The 26508-nt window shown below is 34.8% G+C and overlaps 1 protein-coding gene across 1 annotated transcript in view; it reads left to right on the forward strand.

The window, feature by feature from the left end:
- The window catches only part of CWC22 (CWC22 spliceosome associated protein homolog), a 48826-nt gene that overhangs the window by 10267 nt on the left and 12051 nt on the right, over window positions 1-26508 (forward strand). The window contains exons 7-15 of the mRNA XM_049772872.1: window positions 582-750; window positions 1106-1159; window positions 2521-2656; window positions 2771-2977; window positions 3990-4052; window positions 14339-14443; window positions 16641-16722; window positions 22515-22575; window positions 26410-26487. Of these exons, the coding sequence (XP_049628829.1) occupies window positions 582-750; window positions 1106-1159; window positions 2521-2656; window positions 2771-2977; window positions 3990-4052; window positions 14339-14443; window positions 16641-16722; window positions 22515-22575; window positions 26410-26487 (955 nt within the window). The remainder of the gene's footprint in view (window positions 1-581; window positions 751-1105; window positions 1160-2520; window positions 2657-2770; window positions 2978-3989; window positions 4053-14338; window positions 14444-16640; window positions 16723-22514; window positions 22576-26409; window positions 26488-26508) is intronic.

Consider the following 26508-nt stretch of genomic DNA (forward strand, 5'->3'; position numbering starts at 1 on the left):
TTAATAACCAAATTTATTGTTTTTTGAAATATGTTGTCTTTCCTTCAAACTTTTATAATCTTTCTAAGAAGTTTTAAAAACTCAGTCATGATGAGATATAATAAATGAGAAAAAAAAATGGGATTATATTTAGAAAAGTTTTGAACAAAAATCTCAGTAAAATCTTACCTTGTGTTTTATGAAGGCACAAATTGAAGTTGTTTTTTGGGGTATGGAGTTGTCCAGTATTTATTAGTAAAACAGATGAGTTCCCTTATAGGGCTTTTAAAGCTTCTTTTATTTGTGACTCCTTTTCATCCAAGAATGTTTTTGTGTCACCCTAGGTATAGTTATATAAACTAGGTATAAAATCAAACATTTACTAATGAAATCATAAATTTATTTAAAGCAATTTAAAATTATGTGATCCCCTAGATCTAGTTATGCAGCCCCATGTCATTTTATAACCAATAGTTTATGACACTATACCACAGATAACAAGATATAAATTTAATCTTAATTTAGCTTTTGTGATTATTTGTAGGTGATATTGCTAGACTTTAAATGTTTTTCTTACTTTTTCTTTATTCTTTCTTCAATAGGGGCCTTCTATCCAGATCGGTTTTGCAAGCCCAGAGTGCTTCTCCAATCTTTACCCATGTTTATGCAGCATTGGTTGCAATTATAAACTCAAAATTTCCACAAATAGGAGAATTAATCCTCAAGAGATTGATTCTTAATTTTCGAAAAGGCTACAGAAGAAATGATAAGGTACATGGTATGAGTTTAAGTAGACCATCATATAGGGATGGACTAATAATTGGTCTCAGAATAAATAAAAAGGATTATTGCTATCTCCATAGGAAATCTTCTTAAAAATATTTTGTAATAATGTTTTTGTTGTATTAAATATCCTGATTACTCAATATGAGACACAAATTATAAGCTGTACAATTAAAATTTGCTAACAATGACACTCTGACACTCTTTCACTTATCATTTTTATTTTGTAACTTAAAATGTAAAAATTGCAGATTTTAAATATGTAAGATATAAGTTCTATAGATAAATGAAAATTGGTTTTATTGTTATAAATTGAACTTATTTTCCTGTCATCTCTTTGCAGCAACTTTGTCTGACTGCTTCAAAATTTGTGGCACATCTTATTAACCAGAATGTGGTAAGTACATTTGGCAATTTGTTGCCTTGATGACACATCTCTTTTTTCATTTATTGACCTGGGGAAGAGTAATGAGTAATTTTTGTTTTTTAAGTGGTTAAAAAATACTTTGTATTCTTGAGTATAAAGAGAAATCAGAAAATTCTTGAATATAAAATCTTGAGTAGAAAGAGGAATCAGAAAAAATTTTAACCCAATTGATCTGACTGTACATGGTTACTTAATAGCACATTATTCCTTCAAAGAATGTAATTGCTTTTATAAAGCAATAATTTTTATTCCTTTCACTACTTTTCTCCTATACCTTTTGTTTACAAAAATCTAGTATCTGATACTCTGCTAAAATATCACAGTCTTGAAGATGAACAGTAAGGAAATGATGCACTATCAAGGGCAACAGAATAGGAGAACTGATCCACACAATTGAGTGGCTGTGTGTGTGTTGGGGGGCAGGGAACCATGGGGAGTAAGGTGGATACACTCATGATAGGTGTGGTGTTGGAAATGTGTGCATGGGAACCATTACTAACTATTATGTAAATCACAGAATCTCAGGCAAAATAAATTGAAAAAATTACGTAAAGTTTCTCCGAATTTATTTTTACTTTATACCTAGTTTTATTTGTATATATTATTTCTTCAATCTGATCAGTGTAAAGTTTGCTTATTAAAAAGTAGTTTTAAAACTGTCATGTAACAGAAATGTCTTTAAAATAATTTTTCACTTAGTTGACAAACTATTTGCTACTTAATAGTTCCTGATAAAATACATCAGGAAGTGGATATCAAGTTGCGGGGATAGTAAAGGATGATATAAGAAGAATCATATTAGTGAGGTAGCTCAATAGATTGAGGACATGCTTTGCATATAGGAGTCCTAAGTTTATAATGTCCCTGGCATTACATGGATCTCTGAACACAGCACTCTCAGGATTAGCCCCTGAACACCACTGGATGTGGCCCAAAGCCAACAAAAAGTGATTTTCCCTAGAGTCTTCATTAGTGATTCTGAAAGTACCTTAGAATAAAAATTAGTACAAATTTTTCATTTGTATTTTGATATTAATTTGGCATTTTCTGCAGCTAACGTATTGTCTATTTCTTGTATTTATGAATAGGAAATTTTTTTCTCCTACAATAACTTAGGTCTTTGTATTTAGTGTAATTAAGATTTTGGGGGTAATCATCTGTAAATTTTTAACAGATGTATAATGAAAGAAGGAGAAAAGTTGCATTTCATTTGTATTGTTTCTTTGTATATATAAACAGACAGTATTATTAATATGTTTTAAGATGCTATCAGTATAAGGTTAATATTAGGAAAAAAAACACTTTCTCCTTATGCTTTCTTTCTGTTCAAGGCACATGAAGTTTTATGCTTAGAGATGCTCACTTTACTCCTGGAAAGACCAACTGATGATAGTGTTGAAGTAGCTATTGGTTTTCTCAAAGAATGTGGCCTCAAATTAACACAAGTTTCACCAAGAGGGATCAATGGTAAGTTGATTCATTAAAAAAAAAACAATCGGTTTGATGTTGAGTGAGCTTACATTTGTGAATTATAGTAGCATTGCATATTGGTTTTTTAATTTTTTTTCTGTTTAACTTAAGCTATATTTGAACGCCTTCGAAATATTCTCCATGAGTCTGAAATTGACAAAAGAGTTCAGTATATGATTGAAGTGATGTTTGCTGTTCGGAAGGATGGATTCAAGGACCACCCAGTTATCCTAGAAGGACTTGATTTAGTAGAAGAGGATGATCAATTCACCCACATGCTCCCTCTGGAGGATGACTATAATCAAGAAGATGTACTTAGTAAGTCAGAGGATGGGAGTGGAAGTTGTGAATATATAAAATAAGGACCTATTTTATTTTATTTTTTTAATAAGCACGTGATAACAAAATCATTGTTGGGTTTCAGTCATACAGTGTACACCATCCTTTACCAGTATACCTTTCCTTTCTCCGATGTCCCCTGTTTTCCTCCTATCCTTCACCCCCTACCCCTGCCTTGCTCTTGGGCAGGCAAATTGCTTCTCTCTCTCTCTCTCTCTCTCTCTCTCTCTCTCTCTCTCTCTCTCTCTCTCTCTCTCTCTCTCTCTCTCTCTCTCTCTCTCTCTCTCCTCTCTCTCTCTCTCTCTCTCTCTCCTTCTCTCTCTCTCTCTCTCTCTCTCTCTCTCTCTCTTTCAATTCCTCTCTCTTTCAATTCCTCTCTCATTTTCTCTCTTCCTCCCTTCGTCCCTCCCTCCCTCCCTTTCTTTTCCTCCCTCCCTTCTGCCTTTCCCTCCCGCCTTTTTCCTTTTTGACACTGTGGTTTAGACTATTGTTAATGGAGAGGTGCTTTACCTGTTACTTTCTCGACACTTTCAGCATTGAGTTCTTGTCCAGAAGTTCCAATGATCATTGTCCTAGTAGACCCTTCTCTACTCTAGCTACACTCAACGCTCTGTGTGTGTATGCTGGACCTCCTGACCTTTGTCTCTATTGTCTCTGGGTATTATTACCATAATCTCTCCTATTTTTCTTATAGTCCACAAATGAGTGAGATTATTATAGGTCTATCCCTTTCCCTCTGGCTCATTTCACTTAGCTTAACAGTCTTCATTTCCATACAAATTTTGTTTTTTATTTTATTGTTTTTTGGTTTGGAGGCCACATCTGGTAGTGTTCAGGTTTTATGCATGACTCTGTGCTTAAGGATTACACCTGGCAGGCTTAGGGGAACATATGGGGAGCTAGAAATCAAACCTGGATCAGCATGCATGGCAAACGCCCTACCCACTGTACTATCATGCTGGTCCATAAACACATTTAATTTATCTTACAGATGTTTTCAAGATGGATCCTAATTTTATGGAGAATGAAGAAAAGTATAAAGCTATTAAGAAGGGTATGTAATTGAGTTTTCTTGAATAAGTAGAGAAATTTATATATTTTATTATAGAGATATATAGATTACTGAGTCCTACCAAGTAATATCTGGTCTTATGAGTCATTTTTGTCACTGTTTCTTCATGAATTATATTCGTATGTAGTGCCTTTTCATTCTAGGGTATTTTTTCATTCTAAATTATTACTTCATTATTTCTCTCTTCTGTTTAAATTACACAACCTTTAAGTCTTGTCCTCTTAAGAAATAATCATTTATTTCTAGTGACCTTTATTTAGCTTCACTGCTGTTAAGAATTGATATTTTAATTGCCACCCAATTTAATATTCATTTAAGTGCTATACTTTATTTTCTGAAGGCAGGTTTTGATGTCCTTCTGTAGCATCAGTCAGTGCTGAATACTGTATGCCGTACTTAATAATGTGAATTAGCTTTTACACATCACTAACGTTAAAAGCACTAACTGGACTGAATTTTAATATTTTGTCATTCCATTTCTTTTTTTTTTTTTTTTTTTTTTTTTTTTTGGTTTTTGAGGCCACACCCGTTTGATGCTCAGGCTAAGTACTCAGAAATCACCCCTGGCTTGGGGGGACCATATGGGACGCTGGGGGATCGAACCGCAGTCCTTCCTTGGCTAGCGCTTTCAAGATAGACACCTTACCTCTAGCGCTACCTTGCTGGCCCCGTCTTTTCCCTTTCTTGCTAAATGATCTAGAACAAGTTCTTTTTTTGATCTAAGAGTGGATAGTTCTTTTTACATACAGATAAAATTAAAACAGCAATATTGATACAGTGAGACTTTATTTTTTACTTGTATATCACTTTCTAATTTTTTTTTATATAATCATAATTTAGTTTCTTTCTCTTGAGCTGTGATTTTACCTGAGGACTACTTAAGAGTACCTGGTACCAGGAAGAGAGACAGCAGAGAAATAGAAAACATTCTTTTCCTATATTTTGTGTTTAGTCATATATAATTACAGAATGTTGAAGTTAAAAGTAATATGTCATACATTTTCAATTTCTATTTGTTTGCCCTAAAATCTGGTACACTAAATATGTTTTTTCTTTAGATGTTAATTTTGGGGGACATTTCAATGACTATCCAGAGTTTCTTGTTTGTAGAGTCAGTAGACCCGTATTTTTCTACAGTTTGTAGACCCATGTTTTTACTGATGTGCTTCTTTGTTTATAGTTTTCCTAAAGGTTACTAAGTGGCATGTGAATTAATAAAAAACTTGTGAATTAATAAAAAAAATAACTTTTTACTTTTTAAACTTAGACTTGGAAATTTAATCCATTTCTTTTGAGTCTTGGCAGATGTCAGTGCCAGGAAAGTTAACTCTTGTATTAAAGTTCTGCTTAAACTCTCTAGTCTCACATTTTCTTTCTAGAGCACTCCAAAGAGTTTTCATCTATATGGATAAGATCTTTTAACATTTACTTTATCAAAATTAAGGATGTAAAAATGTTAAGTAAATCTAAAGTAATAGCAAATCTAGTATGCTAATGTAAGGACATTTTTTATCATAATTGTGAAACAGGCATGTAGTAAAAATGACATTTTTATGTTTTGTAGTATTAAAATCTGGTTTAAAAGGGAAGAGTTGAATTTGCATTTCTAATATTGATCTGTTGTAGCAGGTTTTTATTAAAATACTTGAAGAAAATCTTAACGTCAGTTGGAAAAGATAAGTTTGTCAGTAGTTTTATAATTATTGTATTTAATCCCCAAAACTGTGCAATATATAATAGTTGTTCCTTAAAGGAAATAACAGTGAGCAATCTGAAGTAATACACATGAATATTCATATGTGTTTTATTAAAATCAGTTGACTTATCACTTTACCCATTTTGTAGTATTAAATTGAAAGTTAGAAAGTACTAATTCACTTAGTCATTTATGTTTTCCTCATATTAGCATATTAGCACTAGCAAAATGAATGTTTTGCTAACATATTGATATTAACAGTCATGTAGCCTAAGAAATCACATTTATTTTTATCATTTGTCAGAAAAAAAATCTTTTTGAAAATTGTCAGGTTCAAGGTATGAACTGATACAAGTGTTCCAAAATTCTAATTTTCTATTTAAAATTAATTTTATGTTGTGTCAAAAATGTAAGAAGGAAATAAAAAGTAACTTTATTAAATATGAGCCTTTTCACAATGTGAAGATCAAAACATGAGATTTATCTAAAACACTTAAGTTGAAGAGCTATACAATGCTGATGGTAACTGAAGGAAAACGCTTGTGTTGCAGAATGACCTAGTTGATTTTATTTTAATGAATAGCTGACAAAGTATAAGCATTAGGCATTTAATAGAAATTTTCTAAAATATCAAGAAAGTTTGTCACTTCAAGGAAAATGGCAGTTTTTGACAAGTTGGAGATTTATTCAACTTAATAACCATTTTTTTCTTCTTAAGGCATTCAAAAGCTACAAAGCATAATTTTTACTAGATAAGCAGTAAAGAGTACCCCCTGTTTACTAGTGTAGTTTGGTGCCTTGATTTGTGCACACAGCTTTGGGACCATTGTTAGTACAGTGAAAACACAGAGGATATCGTGCTATTATTATGAAAATAGTTTTAAGTTCATAGATCACCTGATCTTAAGAAATCACTTGTCATTGCCTGATTTCAATAAATAGATACCAAAGTGAAGATGTGAATAGAGGATGTTGTGAATGTCTGAAGAATTCATTGGTCCTTCAGTCTCACGTAAAAAAATGTTTCTAAATATGGCTACTGCAGAATGTGGTTGCAGGTTCAGCAACTAGCACCTTAGAGAAACCCAGTTGCACTTGTGTTTTAGGCTTCACAAATTCGGGAAAAATAGCAACTGTGCTTGTCTTCCTACTATTGAATACTCAGTAGTTTCCTCCATGTAATAATAAATTTAGACACTTAAGATTACTTCGTTAGTAATTGGATCGGCTTTGGGAGTCCTTCTTAGAAGAATGAGACAAACACATAAAGGTTCTCTCTCTGTCACTCTTTCCCCCACACCCATTCAAGGATAAGAATTTATTCAATGCTGTATCACTCCCCCACCCCACCCAGGTTGCCAACCTGTGGCTTCTTGTTTAAGTTTGGCAGTTAAGCACATCAAAATTCACAGGGTGGAAGAGCAGAGTGGGAGATATTTCACAAAGCTGATCAACAGGCACTTTGGGGGTATAAAGGCTATAAGATTTTCTTAATCTGTTTTGCCATCTTAACCTGTATATCTTGAAGATTCTAAATTGTTTCATCCTGTTCTTTTTCTGGGTACATTGTTGCCATCTGTTTATATTCTGTGACCTATACTGAGATTTTTGCCCAGCTGACTATCCTGACCTTAAGGTTGGTTTTTGTTAGGGGCATAATCTCCCACAAATAATTTTATTGAGATTTGTCTGTCAAATAATGACTAAATGATAGCTTTCAAATGATTCTACAAATCATTTTGTAAAATTGGTTCTCATAGTATAAAATTTATACAGCTAGCATTAAATCTTTCATGTAGCTTTGATTTTTAGTGTTTAATAAGTTTTAAGTAAGTATTTCTAAAAGTGAAAAAATTATAATATCAGTGCAAAAATGAGAGATTGACCTGGTTTTATCAGGCACCACAAACATTAAGTAAAATACAGTTTTAAGATTTTTTTACTTGTTTACTATAACATGATGATTGATCTTAAGTAGCTTATTTTTCTTTTTCATCCACTCTAAGTGTTAAAATATTATTGATAAATTAATAAAACAATAAGTTTTTCTTTATATTTTATTTAAACACCTTGATTACATACATGATTGTGTTTGGGTTTAAGTCATGTAAAGAACACCACCCATCACCAGTGCAACATTTTCATCACCAATGTCCCAAATCTCCCTCCTTCCCACCCGACCCCCGCCTGTACTCTAGACAGGCTTTCCATTTCCCTCATACATTCTCATTATTAGGACAGTTCAAAATGTAGTTATTTCTCTAACTAAACTCATCACTCTTTGTGGTGAGCTTCCTGAGGTGAACTGGAACTTCCAGCTCTTTTCTCTTTTGTGTCTGAAAATTATTATTGCAAGAATGCCTTTCATTTTTCTTAAAACCCATAGATGAGTCAGACCATTCTGCGTTTTTCTCTCTCTCTCTGACTTATTTCACCCAGCATAATAGATTCCGTGTATATCCATGTATAGGAAAATTTCATGACTTCATCTCTCCTGACAGCTGCATAATATTCCATTGGGTATATATACCACAGTTTCTTTAGCCATTCATCTCTTGAAGGGTATCTTGGCTGTTTTCAGAGTCTTGCTATGGTAAATAGTGCTGCAATGAATATAGGTGTAAGGAAGGAGTTTTTGTATTGTATTTTTGTGTTCCTAGGGTATATTCCTAGGAGTGGTATAGCTGGATCATATGAGAGCTCGATTTCCAGTTTTTGGAGGAATCTCCATATCGCTTTCCATAAAGGTTGAACTAGACAGCATTCCCACCAGCAGTGGATAAGAGTTCCTTTCTCTCCACATCCCCGCCAACACTGTTTATTCTCATTCTTTGTGATGTGTGCTATTCTCTGTGCTGTGAGGTGGTACCTCATAGTTGTTTTGATTTGCATCTCCCTGATGATTAGTGATGTGGAGCATTTTTTCATGTGTCTTTTGGCCATTTGTATTTCTTCTTTATCAAAGTGTCTGTTCATTTCTTCTCCCCATTTTTTGATGGGATTAGATGTTTTTTTCTTGTAAATATCTGTCAGTGCCTTGTATATTTTGGAGATTAGCCCCTTATCTGATGGGTAATGGGTGAATAGTTTCTCCACTCAGTGGGTGGCTCTTGTATCCTGGGCACTATTTCCTTTGAGGTGCAGAAGCTTCTCAGCTTAATATATTCCCATCTATTAATGTCTTGCTCTCACTTGCTTGGACAGTGCAGTTTCCTCCTTGAATATGCCTGTAGTATCAATGTCCTGGAGTGTTTTGCCTATGTGTTGTTCTATATATCTTAAGGTTTGGGGTCTGATATCGAGATCTTTAATCTATTTGGATTTTACCTTCGTACATGATGTTAGCTGGGGGGTTCTAAGTTCAATATTTTGCAAGTGGCTAGCCAGTTGTGCCAACACCACTTGTTGAAGAGGCTTTCCCTGCTCCATTTAGGATTTCCTGCTCCTTTATCAAAAATTAGGTGATTGTATGTCTGGGGAACATTTTCTGAGTATTCAAGCCTATTCCACTGATCTGAGGGCCTATCCTTATTCCAATACCATGCTCTTTTGATAACTATTGCTTTGTAGTAAAGTTGAAAGTTGGGGAAAGTAATTCCTCCCATATTCTTTTTCCCAATGATTGCTTTAGCTATTCTAGGATGTTTATTGTTCCAAACGAATTTCAAAAGTGCCTGATCCACTTCTTTGAAAAATGTCATGGGTATCTTTAGAGGGATTGCATTAAATCTGTATAATGCCTTGGGGAGTATGGCCATTTTGATGATGTTAATCCTGCCAATCCATGAGCAGGGTATGTGTTTCCATTTCCACGTGTCCTTTCTTATTTCTTGGAGCAGAATTTTATAGTTTTCTTTGGATAGGTCCTTTACATTTTTAGTCAAATTGATTCCAAGATATCTGAGTTTGTGTAGCACTATTGTGAATGGGGTTGTTTTCTTAATGTCCATTTCTTCCTTATTACTGTTGGTGTATAGAAAGGCCATTGATTTTTTTTGTGTTAATTTTGTAGCCTGCCACCTTGCTATATGAGTCTATTGTTTCTAGAAGCTTTTTAGTAGAGTCTTTAGGGTTTTCTAGGTAGAGAATCATGTCATCTGCAAACAGTGAGAGCTTGACTTCTTCCTTTCCTATCTGGATTCCCTTGGTATCTTTTTCTTGCCTAATCGCTATAGCGAGTACTTCCAGTGCTATGTTGAATAGGAGTGGTGAGAGAGGATAGCCTTGTCTTGTGCCAGAATTTAGAGGGAAGGCTTTTAGTTTTTCTCCATTGAGGATAATATTTGCCACTGGCTTGTGGTAAATGGCTTTAACTATATTGAGAAAGGTTCCTTCCATTCCCATCTTGCTGAGAATTTTGATCAAGAATGGGTGTTGGACCTTATCAAATGCTGTCTCTGCATCTATTGATATGATCATGTGGTTTTTATTTTTCTTGTTGTTGACGTTGTGTATTATGTTGATAGATTTACGGATGTTAAACCATCCTTGCATTCCTGGGATGAAACCTACTTGATCGTAATGGATGATCTTCTTTTTTTTTTTTTTTTTTTTTTTTTTTTTGTGGTTTTTGGGTCACACCCGGCAGTGCTCAGGGGTTACTCCTGGCTCCATGCTCAGAAATTGCTCCTGGCAGGCACAGGGGACCATATGGGATGCTGGGATTCGAACCGATGACCTCTTGCATGAAAGGCAAACGCTTTACCTCCATGCTATCTCTCCAGCCCCGGATGATCTTCTTAATGAGGCATTGAATCCTATTTGCCACGATTTTGTTGAGGTTCTTTGCATCTACATTTATCAGCGATATTGGTCTGTAATTTTTTTTTTTTTTTGTAGCATCTCTGTCTGGTTTAGGTATCAAGGTGATGTTGGCTTCATACAAGCTATTTGGAAGTGTTTTCGTTTGTTCAATTTCATGAAAGAGTCTTGCCAGGATTGGTAGTAGTTCCTCTTGGAAAGTTTGAAAGAATTCATTAGTGAATTCATCTGGGCCTGGGCTTTTGTTTTTCGGCAGACATTTGATTACCAGTTTAATTTTATCAATGGTGATGGGGGTGTTTAGATATGCTACATCCTCTTCCTTCAACCGTGGAAGATTATAAGAGTCCAAGAATTTATCCATTTCTTTCAGGTTCTCATTTTTAGTGGTGTAGAGTTTCTCAAAGTAGTTTCTGATTACCCTTTGAATCTCTGTCAATCAGTAGTGATCTCTCCTTTTTCATTCCTAATACGAGTTAACAAGTTTCTCTCTTTCTTAGATAGTTTTGCCAGTGGTCTATCAATTTTGTTTATTTTTTCAAAGAACCAACTTCTGCTTTTGTTGATCTTTCAGATTGTTTTTTGGGTTTCCACTTCATTGATTTCTGCTCTCAGTTTTTTTTTGTTTTTTTTTTTGGTTTTTGGGCCACACCCTGTGACGCTCAGGGGTTGCTCCTGGCTATGCGCTCAAAAGTTGCTCCTGGCTTCTTGGGGGACCATATGGGGTGCCGGGGGATCGAACCGCAGTCCGTCCTAGGCTAGCGCAGGCAAGGCAGGCACCTTACCTCCAGCGCCACCGCCCGGCCCCTCTGCTCTCAGTTTTGATATTTCCTTCTGTCTCCCTATTTTTGGGTCCTTTTATTGAGCACTTTCTAGTTCTATTAGCTGTGTCTTTATGCTATTCAGGTAAGCTCCTTCTTCCTTCCTGATGTGTGCTTGCAAAGCTATAAATTTTCCTCTCAGTAATGCTTTTGCTGTGTCCCATAAGTTCTGATAGTTTGTGTCTATATTATCATTTGTTTCCAGGAACCTTTTGATTTCCTTCTTGATTTCATCTCGGACCCACTGGTTATTCAGTATGAGGCTGTTTAACTTTCAGGTGTTAAAGTTTTTCTTGTGTCCCTTTGGAATTCACAAATAATTTCAGAGCCTTGTGGTCAGCGAAGGTAGTCTGCAAAATTTCTATCCTCTTGATATTATGGAGGTATGTTTTATGTGCCAGCATGTAGTCTCTCCTGGAGAATATCCCATGTACATTGGAGAAGAATGTGTATCCAGGTTTCTGGGGATGGAGTGTCCTATATATATCCACTAGGCTTCTTTCTTCCATTTCTCTTTTCAGGTCTAGTATATTCTTGTTGGGTTTCAGTCTGGTTGACCTATCCAGTGTTGACAAAGCCGTTTTGAGGTTCCCCAGAATGATTGTGTTGTTATTGATATTATTTTTCAGATTTGTCAACAGTTGTATTAAATATTTTGCTGGCCCCTCATAGGTGCATATATGTTTAGGAGAGTTATTTCTTCTTGCTCTACATACCCCTTGATTAATATTAAATGTCCATCTTTGTCCCTTACAACCTTCCTGAGTATAAAGTTTGCATTATCTGATATTAGTATGACCACTCCAACATTTTTATGGGTGTTGTTTGCTTGGATAATTTTTCTCCAGCCTTTTATTTTGAGTCTATGTTTGTTCTGACTATTTAGGTGCATTTCTTGTAGGCAGCAGAAGGTTGGATTGAGATTTTTGATCCATTTAGCCACTCTGTGTCTCTTAAGTGGTGCATTTAGTCCATTGACGTTGAGAGAAAGAATTGTCCTGGGATTTAAGCCATCTTTATATTGAAATTTGGTGTGTCTTGTCTTAAATTAGGTCTTTTCGTTTTTCTCTTAATACTGGTTTTGAGTCTGTAAAGTTTCTGAGCTGTTTGTCTGTGAAACCATGTATTCTTCCGTCAAACCGGCAAGTGAGTTTTGCAGGATACAGTATTCTAGATGAAGTATTCATTTAATTCAGTCTTCTCACAGCATCCCTGCATTGCTTTCTGGCCTTGAGTGTTTCTGTTGACAGGTCTGCTGTAAATCTCAAGGATGCTCGCTTAAATATAATTTCCCCTTTTGATCTTGCTGTTTTCAGAATTTTGTCTCTATCTGTGGGATTCGTCATTGTGACTAGGATGTGTCTTGGGGTAGTTTTTCTGGGGTCTCTGTTGGTTGGTACTCTTCGAGCATGCAGGATTTGATCACATATATTCTTTAGCTCTGGAAGTTTCTCTTTAATGATGTTCTGGACTGTTGATTCTTCCTGGAAATTTTCTTCCTGGGTCTCTGGGACTCCAGTGATTCTTAATTTGTTTTTGTTGAACTTATCATAGACTTCTATTTTAATCTGTTCCCATTCTTTGACTAATTTTTCCATTGTTCATTTGCTTTACGTTTTTTTTCCAATCTCTCCTGCTGTATGGAATTGTTAAGTATCTCATCTTCCACAGCACCAAGTCTATTCTCAGCTTCTGATACCCTGTCCCAGAGCTTATCCATTTTGTCATTCTCCTCGTTTACTGAGTTTTTCAGGCCTGTTAGTTGACATGTTATTTCAGTTTGGAGTTTTGTGATTTCTGTCTTCATATTTTCTTGGTTCTTATTAGTGTTCTGTTCAACTCGATCCATGGTTTCTTTGAGTTCGTTGAGCATCTTCCATATTGCTAGTCTAAAGTCCTTATCTGAGAGGTTGATTAGTTGGTTGGTCATTATCTGGTCATCAGAGTTGTCATCTTCATTCTCTATGTCTGATGCTGGCCTGGCGTTGTTTCCCCATTGTCACACTTGTATTGTGGGTTTTTCTACGTGTTGTTGTGGTATTCATTGGCTAAGTGATGCAGGCAGCACACTCCTCTGGCTCCTCCCTTTCTGGATGGGTCGAATTGCCTCCAAGGGAGGGGAGTCCTCCATGGATGAAGCCTCACACAGGGTCAAACCTTAGGACCTAGCAAGGAGCAGAGAAGACAGTCCGCACAGAAATGCTGGGCTTCAGTGATCCAGCACAGTTCTTAGTGTGACTTTTTTCTTCTTGTTGCGATGGTGTTCTTTCCTTAGAAAGAGCACAGGGCCGTGTAGCAAAGTGGAGCGGCCGTGCTCTTTTGGAGCCTTTTTTTGGCCCACTTCCAAGAGCTTCACGCAACAGGATAGTAGACAGACACACACAGGCAGCACTCACAATTTTTCAGTCTGGCCCCACTGGGCAGGTGTAGTTTCCACAATAAGTTAATAAAATTAATAAAATATTATTGATTTTCCTAAGATTTAGGTCTCTGTCGTATGAAAAGAAATCTTTGTGTTGATTATAATGCCCTGTTTAACAGGCTTAATTTTTTTCATAACTATCTCATTAAAGTTAGCAGTCAATTATGTAATTTTTTCCCTCTGTTTATTGTTAAACATTCTTAGCTTATATTATTTTCTGTAGTTTATTTTTAAAATCAACTAGCTTTTTCCTGATGATTAAAAAATAATTTTAACTACAACATTTTAATTTCCATTCCTAATTTATTTTTCAGCATTCTTGCTCTTTTGGAAAATTATGGTCAACTTTTATTCTTTTCATCTCAGTCCTTTCTTGTTTTTGGCAGATGGGACACATATATATCATTATGACTGAGCAAATTACTTGACCACCTAGGTAATAAGTCAATAGTCACATTCATCTTTGTTGACCCTTAAAATAGTATACATCTGTGTATCTAAGCAAACTAAATATCTTAAAATAAGTATCACTTGCTCATTTTTTCTTTAACATATTATGTTCTTACAGAAATTCTTGATGAAGGTGATAGTGACTCCAACACTGACCAAGATGCTGAAAGTAGTGAAGAGGAAGAGGAGGAGGAGGAGGAGGAAGAGGGTGAAGATGAAGAAGGTAATGATGTAGCTCATTCAAATAGTACTATGAATTAGTCTGAAATTAAATAACATTGTGATTTTTTTTTTGGTTTGGATTCTGGTTTTTGAGCCTACTCAGAAGTGGTTAGAGTTTATTCCTGGCAGTGCATTCAGGGATCACTTCTGGTGGATCTGAGGGACCATATGTTGTGCCAGGAATTGAAACCCAGCATGCCACATGCAAGGCAGGCCCTTTGACTCACACTGTACTATCACTCCAGCTCTTATTCTTCTTCCTTCCTTCCTTCCTTCCTTCCTTCCTTCCTTCCTTCCTTCCTTCCTTCCTTCCTTCCTTCCTTCCTTCCTTCCTTCCTTCCTTCCTTCCTACTTTCTTTCCTCCCTCCCTCTCCTTTCTTTTTTCTTTTCTTCTTTCTTTTCTCTCTCTCGCTCTTTCTTTCTCTCTCTCTTTCTTTCTTTCTTTCTTTCTTTCTTTCTTTCTTTCTTTCTTTCTTTCTTTCTTTCTTTCTCTCCTTCCTTCCTTTCTTTTTTTGTTTTTTTTTTTTTTCTCTTTCTCTCTTTATTTTGTTTGATTTTTGAAAATGCCCAGATATTCTCAGGACTTTGTCCTGGCTCTATGCCCAGGGATGACTGTTAGTGGGCTTAGGAGACCATATGATATGCAGGTAATGGTACCTGTATCTGCCAAATGCAAGGGTAGTGCTCTATCATATGGGCCTTATTGTGTTCCATTTAAATAATGGTTCTTAATCTGTGGGTTAAGCAAACTCGAAGTTCAGTTCTGTAGCTAAAGGATATGGTGTTTGCTTGGAAACCTCTTATGCCAGTAACCACCTATAGCACCCCAGCAGTGCTTCAGAATCACCCCTGATGATGGTCTTTAGACTATGTGGTGCCTGCATGGAACCTGTTTCCCCAAGGCCCTGATTCTTTGGTTTGTTGAAAGGGTTTTTCTTTATATATGTAACCTAGGGATACCATTCATCATACTCCAAATTTCAAGACTGGTCCCCACAACAAAACAGTATTTAGCCCAAAGTGTCAATATTTCCATTTTAGCATCACCATATTTTAATTGGATATTTGTGTCTGAGTATAAACTATTAAAAGCTGCATTCATGTTGAGAGCTGTGATTTATGTAACCCTGGCATGAATGTGACAGATGAGAATGACTAGATATTTGCTATTTACTTCAGCAACATAGAGTAGGGGAACCAAAAGCTATATTGGTACAGAATCAAGCATGATGGATGCCCTTTCTCTTTTGTCTTTGATTTTTATTTTTATTTCACAGAAAATTAGCTTAGAACTGTAGCAAGCATCAGAACATATAATAACTAGTAGTTTACTTATATTCTGTATTATTAGGAAACATTCCAAGTATATTTTTTATTTTTTCCATTTTGGGTTTTTTGTTTGTTTGTTTGTTTAACCCCTGCGGCACTCAGGGGTTAGGTTATTCCTGGCTCTGCAGACAATATGGGATGCCAGGGATCAAACCTGTGTCTGTCCTGGGTCAGCCGCGTGCAAGGCAAATATCCTACCACTATGCTAACACTCCAGCCCCCCAAGTATATCTCTTTTAGAGTCTTATGTAGTCTAATGTAGATCTGTCTTAGGGTATTACTTCCTCTTCTGTAACATATCTTATAAAAATAAATTTCACTGTATTTATTTAAATAGCTCCTGACCATGTATAGATTTACTTTATAACTTCTTTATTTTCTGTAAAAATACTGCTCAAATAAAAATTATTTTATTTTATCTATAAGAAGACTCATTTGACAAACACAGGAATTTATATAGGATCCATATTACCTACAGTTATTATAATTTTATCTATAATAATATCTACCATTAAGGCTTAGTTTTCTAAATTATAAAAATAGTGTTAATACCTCTAGAAATACTTACTAGTTTACCATCCAGCAGTATGAGTGTATCTTTTCTGAGTTCTGAGCAATTTAGGTGATACAGAGACAAAAAATATTTTTTTTGGCTGGCTTCTGGACGTTTTTGAGTTGATGACATAGCTTTTTAAAATTAAATTAAAATATGACCCGGGGTTTGAAATAATTACTTTGAATTCTAGCAATAATAACTTACAATGTATAAAATAGTATTAGACTTGTTCCTGAATAGTTTTGATAAATATACAAAGACATATTTTTAGAATTTTTCATTTATTCTTTAATTTATGTTTGATTTCTTTCAGGACAAAAATTAACTATTCATGACAAAACAGAAATTAATCTAGTCTCATTTCGTCGTACAATTTATCTTGCAATTCAGTCAAGGTAAGATTCTATGTAGCTAAATATTCTTATTTTTTCTGTTATGGGCAAGAAATGGGATTCTTAGAATCAGATGACAGAAAACTAAATACTATTTCAGTAATCTTTAAACTAACTACCCCTCCTGTAAACTGTCTCGAGCTTTAAGATCATATACCCACATTTTTTTCTGTTTTCCAAAGACACTTCATGACTTATTTTGAAAGTCTAGTTGATTTACATAATTTTTATATAAGAATTGTTTTATACATTTTATTAGCTATGTCCTTTTACTTTTCATGTTATTTTATTTAGTATCACCATGATTTACAGTTTCACAGTACTATCAGTGATAGGATTTTATGAATACAACATTCCAGCCCCATACCCCTACCATTAAAACCTAGTTTTTTTAAGAATATCTATTTCTTTCCTCCATTGTCTCATCATCCCCCCTTCCTAAAGCTATATCTTTTCTTAAAGTTAAATACCGCTAACAAAGAAAAACAAAACAACCATATGTTATAAGCGTATTGCAGTATTTTATCTTCTTTTTTTCTAAATTGGATTAGCCAATTTTAAGCTGAGGATGTATTTGTTAGGATAACTTTTGGACCCTGATTTGTTCTATAGGTAGAGATGAATAAAATGGAAATAGAAGATAGATTTAAAAAGGTTTTGAGGACCATTTGTTACAATGTTTAGTAAGAATTGTGATGTTGAATAAACAACCACTTTCAAGGCTTTGAGTTTGGTTTTAAAGTTATATAAATATGTTAAGTGTTTCATGTGTCTGTTGTTTTCTATACAGATCAACCTATTGATTTAGTGGTGACCTTTCTTACATTTTACATTTGGGAAAAAGTTTTCTCAGTTTTGTTATTAGGATTTGTGTATTTCTATTTGCACTGATGTAATAGCAATAGTGAATCATAAATACGAGTCATCTTGTTTTTAGTCCATTTGAAAACTTTTCAAAGTTATCTGGGCTCATACCCAAAAGTCAGGTCTTTCACGTTTCATAAAATTAAACATAAAAATAGTAAGCAACCAAAATTTCTTCTAAGAAAAAAATGCACTTTTTTTACATATAAATTATGTAAGAATATCAACATATTTAAGGCGGGAGAGATAGCACAGTGGTAGGGCATTTGCCTTGCATGCAGATGGATCATGGTTTGAATCCCAGCATCCCATATGGTCCCCCGCTTGCCAGGAGCGATTTCTGAGCACAGAGCCAGGAATAACCCCTGAGGGCTGCCTGTGTGACCCAAAAACAAAAACACAAAACAAACAAAAAAAGAATATCAACATTTAAACAAGAGAAATACCAATTTTCCTATGACCTTGATTTAGAAATAATGTTCATTATATCTACACTGCTGAAGAATTCAAATCCTTATTCTTTTGTTTTTTGTTTTTTGGGCCACACCCGGTGACTGACGCTCATGGGTTATTCCTGGCTATGCTCTCAGAAATCGCTCCCGGGGTCGGAGTGGTGGTGCACTGGTAGGCGTCTGCTTTGCAAGCACTAATCTAGGACAGACCGCGGTTCGATCCCCTGGCATCCCATATGGTCCACCAAGCCAGGAGCTATTTCTGAGTACATAGCCCTGAGCATCACTGGTTGTGGCCCAACCCTCCACCCCCAAATCGCTCCTGGCTTGGGGGACAATATGGGGCGCCAGGGGATCGAACTGCATTCCCTCCTAGGCTAGCGTGCACAAGGAAGATAAGATGCCTTATGCCAGGGTTCTCAAATTCAATTTAAATGGGGGCCTCAGGAGGCAAAGTTGGGGTGAGGCAGGGCTGCGTAAGGGATTTCGCTTATCGAATATTGGCAATAAAATATCGCATTAGTAAGGAAAAAAATCGCATTAAACATTTGCATACCCCGAACGGAACTGCTCGGGGAATGCAGATGTTTAATGCGATTTTTTTCTTACTAATGCGATTTTTATTACGATTATTCGGTAAGCTAATAGTCGCGAATACTGCGATATTTGAAGGCCGGCCGCGGGTCACAAACTGTACGGAGGGCCGCAAATGCCCGAGGGCCGTGAGTTTGAGACCCCTGCCCCTGCGCCACCAACTGCTCCAGCCCATAATAATAGCTTAAAACCATCACATTGAAACATTATTATGAGTTTACTGTTTTTAATTCATTTGTATTCCTGTGATTATTGCTGGACTTTTTACAAGTAAAACAATAATAATTTGGTTAAAAAATAAAGGAAGTGGAACAAGGCAACTTAAAAAGATCAAAAGGGCTTTTTATAGTAAGTAATATTACATAGCTTTTAGCTCTAAGATTAAAAAGTAAATCACAGTTCATCAATTTCAATAATACAGGTATACCACAAAGTATTTAAAAAAAGATAGGAAGTTTCTGTTTTCCTCTTCTCTCTTCCTAACCTTTTTTTAGGGGGATAAGGTTAAGGTGAGGCTTCCAGTCAGTGGTCAGGGAGCCTTGGGCCATTTCTATTGTCACTTTGCCAACCAACCAGGCAAGCAGTTTAATGTGAGACTCCAAGGATTTGGTACTGCTTTCCACTAGCCCTGCAGTTGCAAGAATGAACCTTGGTGGCATTTAGAGGCTTCCCTGGCTATACTTAACCATTGCTCAGAAGACCATGTAATTAATGCTTAAGAATCGAATCTAGGCCCGGAGAGATAGCACAGGCGTTTGCCTTGCAAGCAGCCGATCCAGGACCTAAGGTGGTTGGTTCGAATCCCGGTGTCCCATATGGTCCCCCGTGCCTGCCAGGAGCTATTTCTGAGCAGACAGCCAGGAGTAACCCCTGAGCACCGCCGGTTGTGTCCCAAAAAACCAAAAAAAAAAAAAAGAATCGAATCTAGATGCAATCAAAACACTCTGCTATCTCCTGACTTCTACATTTTAAACAGAATTATTACTCAAGGAAAAAAATACAGAGGAAGAAATAAAGTGAAGTAATAATGGAAAAATGAACAACTTTTCTTTTATCAATCATTTGAAATATCTGGTAGAAGTTAACTATCAAAGTCTTTTTCTTGTTTTATTTGGGTGGTTCTTGGGGTCACACCTGGTAGCGCTCAGGGGTTACTCCTGGCTCTGTTCAAAAATCACACCTGGCAGGCTTGGGGGAAGCATATGGAAAGCCTGCAATCGAACCAGGTTCCCTCTGGTTAGTTGTGTGCAAGGCAATCTATCACTGTGCTATCACATTGGCCCGGTTTCTTGTTTTATTTTTAAAAGTATGCACATACACATGTGTACACATGCCTCTATACTGAGATTTCTTTGAAGTTGTGCCAAAATGAATTAACTTTGCTTGATAACTTGTTATCTGAATTATCTTAATTTACTAAATTAAAAAAGGTATGTTTCTAGATTAATACAAATGAAAAGACCTTAGGAGATGGGAAAGTAATTAAAATAGAACATTTCTTTTAATTTTTTTCTTATATGCCATTAGAGTTAGAGTTTATTATTCTTTATTTATTTGTTGTGCCAGGGATCAGAAGTAAGTGTTCCCTGCAAAGAAAAAGAAGTGTTCCCTGCAAAAAAAAAAATCCACGCACCATTACATTCTTGATTTCATGCACAGTATTACTATAAAACTAAAGACCTTGGAAAAAGTTTCAAATATGGGCACAAAATTAAATCTTTAATGTCCTCGTCTGGAAACCTCTAGGAATATTAATGTATTTTCTCCAGAGTTTGCCTATCTAATTTAGTTAGTTCAGAATACTGGCATCATACTGTTCATTCTATTTTTCCACTTAACATAATGTCAGGTCACCTGCCCACACATATACTTTCCCTTATCATGCTAATTTTCAGCTATGGCATAAAATGATTCTGTGAGCCAAAAAGACAATCCTTTTTAATTTTGGATTTGGGGCCATGTGTGCAGAGCTTAAATTCAACCTGAACCTGGGGCTCAACTATGCATAGCATGTGCAGCAAAACTTTACATTTTGTACCTGGTACCAAGTGTTAATAATTTAAAAGCTCATACATATTTTTGTATGTAATTCTCTGTTGATGTGTATTTCTTTCATTGTTTTTTTCTTTTTGGGAGGTTGGGTTAAGGACCAACCCAACTGTGCTCATGGGCTTCTCCTGGTTCTGCATTCAAGAATCACTTCTGTCAGGGATCAGTACTGTGTGGGGTAGATGCCAAGGGTCAAACTCTGGTCAGCCTCATACTAAGCAATCACCCTACATGCTCTACAGTCTCTGCAGCCCTGCCAATATGTGGCAGAATGCTTTTTTCTTTAATTTTTTTTTCTTTACTTTTTTTTTTGTGGTTGGGGGGGGGGCATGAGCACATACAGCTATAATCAGAGCTTACTCCTTTCTGGTTAAGGAAACCATATGGGGTGCTGGGACTGGTCCTGGGTTAGGCTTGTGCAAGGAAAGCTTCTTATCTGCTGTCATAACTCCCTAGCCTCTGCAATTTGAATTTTTTAAAAAGAAATGGTGAAAAGGGATTAAATGAAATAAGCATTAAACTATTGACTCATGTTATCAAAAAACATTCATAGTCTGCCAATTTATATTGTCAAGAGCATTTATCTGGATCTCACTAAAATTATCATTAATACCAAGTACAGTTGCTTAGCAATGTTAGTAGTTCTAGCACTTACTAATAATTGACAGTAATGTTTATTGTTAACTGTTTTTAGATTTCATTCTTTTACACGAGTCTCCAAATCACTGTATCTTTAAACATTTTATATCATAGTTTTTCTATGTATTTCCTAACATTTGTAAACTTTTAATTATAGTAAACTTTGACATGTGTATTTTAATAAGGTATTTAGCAACTGAGAATTCATTAAATATATTTAGCATACACAATAAAATAGTGATGTCACCTCAATGAGTGTTTATATTTTTAAAATATTTTATGTGATTCAGGGCCAGAGAGTAGTGCAGTGAGTAGGATGTTTGTTTTCATGAGTCTAGCTCTAGTTCAATCCCAGGCATCCCATATGATCTCCCAGCCCTCCTTCATAAATAATGTACGAATGCAGAGCCAGAGGTAATACCTGAGCCTCTACACACCTCCAGTTTTGGCCCAAAATCCCAAACCAAAATAATATTTTGCATGGTTCAGAGATTACCACAGGACACTAAAAACTAAGATTTTATTTAAATAATTATTTAAATACCTCCTCTAATTCTTTCGAGTTTATACTTATACCAGCATTAAAACAGTAAACCTGATGTTCACAACCTATCGCAAAAAAAAAAAATAACATACAATTTTCTTAACTTTTACTTTAAATTTGCAAGAAAATAATAATAGTTTTTGCTTTCATATGAAAGGCAAATTATTATGCTTTCCAAAAATTTCCAGACAGTGTTTAGATATTTTTTTATTTCCTTTTGAAGATTTTGGGTATGAGCCTTGGAAAACTTTTAAAAGTGATGGTTAAACACTAGCCACATTCTTGCATTCTGGAGTAATCTTAGAGCCTCTTTCTCATTCCTTGGATCAGAGAATAGTAGAATAACAAACTTCTATCTATCTAACTTCTAGTCTTCTGTGGTAATGGGTTTGTTTCTTCTGGATATTTTATATAAATCATTTTTATATTGGTCTTTCATTTAGTGTAATTTAAAGTTTCATGTGTTATAAATTAAATATCAGTACTCCTTTAAAGGTAAGAGCTGTGTGTTTTTTAATAACAGCACAGTTTGAAATTATAGTAAAATTATTTTCAAATGATTATTAAAGTAATATTCTTTTTTCTAAAAGTTCTACATTTTTAACCATGCTTCAAGCTTTTAATGTAAGTATTATGACATTTTATCTCCACAGTTTAGATTTTGAAGAATGTGCTCACAAACTGCTGAAAATGGAGTTTCCTGAAAGCCAAACAGTAAATTAATACATTTTTTTTCTATTCTGAGCCATACATTATGATAATAAAAATGGTTAGATTTTGTAAACTGAAGCAATGGGTCAAACTGTGCTAGGTACTCATTTATTACTAACTCCAAACTTATTCTACTCAGTAAGTTAAATCAGTTATTTGAATGGAATGTGTTAAAAGAAGGAAGTTCCTCTTATGAACTGCTCAATCTCCTTAAATAATTTTCTAAGTCATTACCTATAAAAGCTGGAGTCCTAGTAAAAATTTGCAATTTTTTTCTATTTTTTTCCCTTGATTTTTAACATTTTTTTTTCAACCACTGTGGTTTACAAGGTTGTTCATAATACAGTTCATTGTTTTTCAGTTACAAAGTTGATAATTACTGAGTTCCAGTCATATAGTGTACAACACCCTTCATCATTGCACATATCCCACCACCAGTGTCCCCAGTTGCCTTCCCATCTGGGGCTGCCTGCCTGCAGAGATTTTTCTTCTTTCTCTTTTTCTCTCTTCCTTCTCTTTTTTTTTTTTTCTTTTAGACATTGTGGTTTGCAATATTATTACTAACAGGGGATCTTGCATATCACTTTTTCTCCTTTTAGGACCTAGTTCTTGTTCAGAGTGATCATGGGCTGGTCCTCTTAGCCCTCGTCTCTGTTACCTGTATATATTATTACCATATATCTTTTAAGATACTTATAATGGTAAAAATTATAAATACCACCATACATGATGTTACAATTTTTATTAATAACAAAAGAGTATTTTTTAATTCATTCTATTGAATAAAAAATTTAAAAAAACATCATAAACTCTTATGTATGGTACTACGTGTTGGGGATTCAGTGATGCATAAATATGGATCTAATCGGACTCACAGTATTATAACTCAGTGTATTTAAGTATTTAAAATTTGAAATCCGAATGCTGTAGATAATAAAAATTGAGTAAATAAATATATTACTTGGTTGTTTTTAAGTTTCAGCATGCCATATATCCAGCATAAAAAACGACTCCCGACTTTTAGGAAGTTTTTTATGGGTTGAAGGGTCGTTTTATATGCCAGAAAATACAGTAGTTGCTTGTACCCTCTAGCTGCGGAATTGAGTACTGTTGCAACAAATTCTATTATCACTAAAATCTTAATTTTTTTACTGTCTGCCATTTTAAAGAGTTTTTATTTTAGAATATAGATGTATTATCAAAATATCATATTAGGGAATTTAGTGAAGAAACTATTCTTTTTAAATTAAAAGGAATCATTTTTCTCTCAAAATCTTATTGGTAAGGCTAATGTACCAGTTTGTACTCTAGGTGCACTCGATGTGGCATCGCCGGAAGAAAATAAATTAGCAAATTAACCTTTAAAATCTTGACACTGTAATTACTGTATGATAAGCTGTATTATTTGAGGAATTTAATTATTATAAATTTTATTACTATTAAACAGAAGGTAACCATTCTAGAACTAACCTCAATATATTTTGATAGCACTTGGAAGAATGTCTTAGTACATTTATTTTCATGCATTCAAAAGATTCTCCTAAGTCACCATAATATTTAATTAAAATGTTAAAATATTTAATTATTATAAGCCACAGGGAAGAGATCTTGTAATTGCATTTCATCTATGGAAGAAAGTAATTTGTTTTGCAAATAGTGCTGACTTTATTATTAGCAATGCTATCAGCATATTACCATGCTATGTTATTTAAAACCTGATTAACTCTTATGTTATAAAATACAATTGTTGGTAGAAAAATTGAAAACTCATTATAATACACCAAATTAACATGGAAGAACTCAATCTTTATTTATTTTTAGAACTATATTAAATTTTGAGGTATTATCTTTATAGAACTTATATATTTTTAAATATCTAGTTGATATAACTTGTACCTATTTTTTTAAAAAACAAATAACAATCTAGCAATATAATGACTTAAAAATAAGCCAGGGGTTCTCTCTCTGGGACCTATCTCTCTAGGGTACCTCTGGAATCTGTATCTTTAGGGTCAGAGAGATAGTATAATAGGTAGGGCAATTGCTTTGCATGCAGCTGACTTGGGTTCATTCCCCAGCATCATGCATGGTCTCAAACAATGCAGAGAGTGATACCTGACCACAGAGCCAGGTGTAAACCCTGAGCAAAAATAAAGTGGACCCCCCAAAGCAAAAATTAAAAAATTTTTTTAACCTTCCTTTTGGCACTCAGATTACTCTTGGCTCTGTTCTCAGAAATCACTCTTAGCAGGCTCAGAACCATATGGGATGCCAGGGATTGAACCTGGGTCTGTCCCAGGTCAGCAATATGCAAGGTAAATAACCTACTGCTGTGCTATCACTCCGGTCCCCTTAACAATTTATTTTGAAGTGAAGCCTTTAAGTAAATTGATTTATAAGTAGATGTTCTGACAGAAATGCACTGATAGATCTTTTTGTAATGATAGAAATATTTTTTGTACTGTTCAATAAAGTAGACCGTAATTATATGTAGCTCTAATGTTCCTGAAAAAAAAAAACCAAGAGCAGCTTTGTGGTTTTAAGTAATTTAAGTTTAAACAGCTTCTTATCACTAATGGCTTCATGCTGAACAGCACAGATCGGTGCTACTCTGGTTCTTTTTCACCCCTATACTACATAAATATGTGAATTAAATACAGACTGGCCCAGTATTCTAAATTACGAAGAATACAAGCATCAGTTACATCTAGCATTTTTTAAATGTTTTTGAAAAATTTTTAGAATTGCAAATTAAAAATAGAAAAATTAAAAAAGGCTATTCTTATTGCTTTGCATTCTGTATTTATAAAGCAAATATACAGTTCATGTATTTGGAATGAATTCATTTAAAAATTTTTACTTGATCTATTTTGTAGAGAAATATACTTAGCCAATTTTATAGCAGTGATCTGTGAATGAATTTGTACCTTTTTGAATTTGTCTACATTGATTTGTGTGTTTTCTGAATTTCTTCATCTCTGTAATTGCTGTAATTATTGTTTGCTTCATTAGGATAATTTAAGATTTAATAATATTGGTAATTATGAATCATCTAATGGCACTTTCTGATACAAAAGTATTGAAGCATATGTTAATTCTTTTTTGTTTTACTTTGTTTTGTTTTGGGGTCATGCCCAGCAGCGCTCGGGTTACTCCTGGCTCTGTGCTCAGAAATCACCCCTGGCAGGGGACCACATGTAGGATGCCAGGAATTGAACTGGGGTCCATTCTGGATCGGCTGTGTGCAAGGCAAAACACTCTACTGCTGTGCTATCATTCCAGCCCCAATTCTGTAGAGATTTTTCAAGGCATGCATATAAACAGCTTATTAGACAATATAGTTTTTCAGCAGTTTTGGCATGTTTCTGTCAATATATCCAGATCCATCCAAGATGGATCTAATAGAAAATTTAGCTATAGAGGTATTTACATTTTGTTCTTTATCAGCCAGAACACTGTGTAAGCTATAATGAACCTGTGCCCACTTAATTCTGTGAACATTCATTGTGCATGCCATTTCTATACCAATTTAACTCTATAGTTAATTTTGCATAGTGGGAGACTAATAGCTGAATTGTTAGATACTGAGTTGGTGAGTCTATATTTAGAAGAATTTGTGTAATGTCTTTTTATATTATACTTAGAATATATTCCATTTCTTCTTAATGTGTTTTCCATGTAGGCTTTCTTGAATTGCTTCATATGTTTAAGAATTTAGACTTCCATAGAAGAAACTTAAGTAGTCTAAAAGATGAAAACTATTACTCTGCTGAAATGTCATACTGTGTGGATTATTGTTTTGAATTATTAACGTGATTTTTCTTTTTCCCTAACTAGAAAGAACTCTGTAACATGATACTTGATTGTTGTGCTCAGCAAAGAACATATGAAAAGTTTTTTGGCTTATTAGCTGGGGTAAGTTCCAGTCTCATTTTT

Source organism: Suncus etruscus, chromosome 5, assembly GCF_024139225.1.
Source record: "Suncus etruscus isolate mSunEtr1 chromosome 5, mSunEtr1.pri.cur, whole genome shotgun sequence".
In the NCBI taxonomy this organism is placed as follows: Eukaryota; Metazoa; Chordata; class Mammalia; order Eulipotyphla; family Soricidae; genus Suncus; species Suncus etruscus.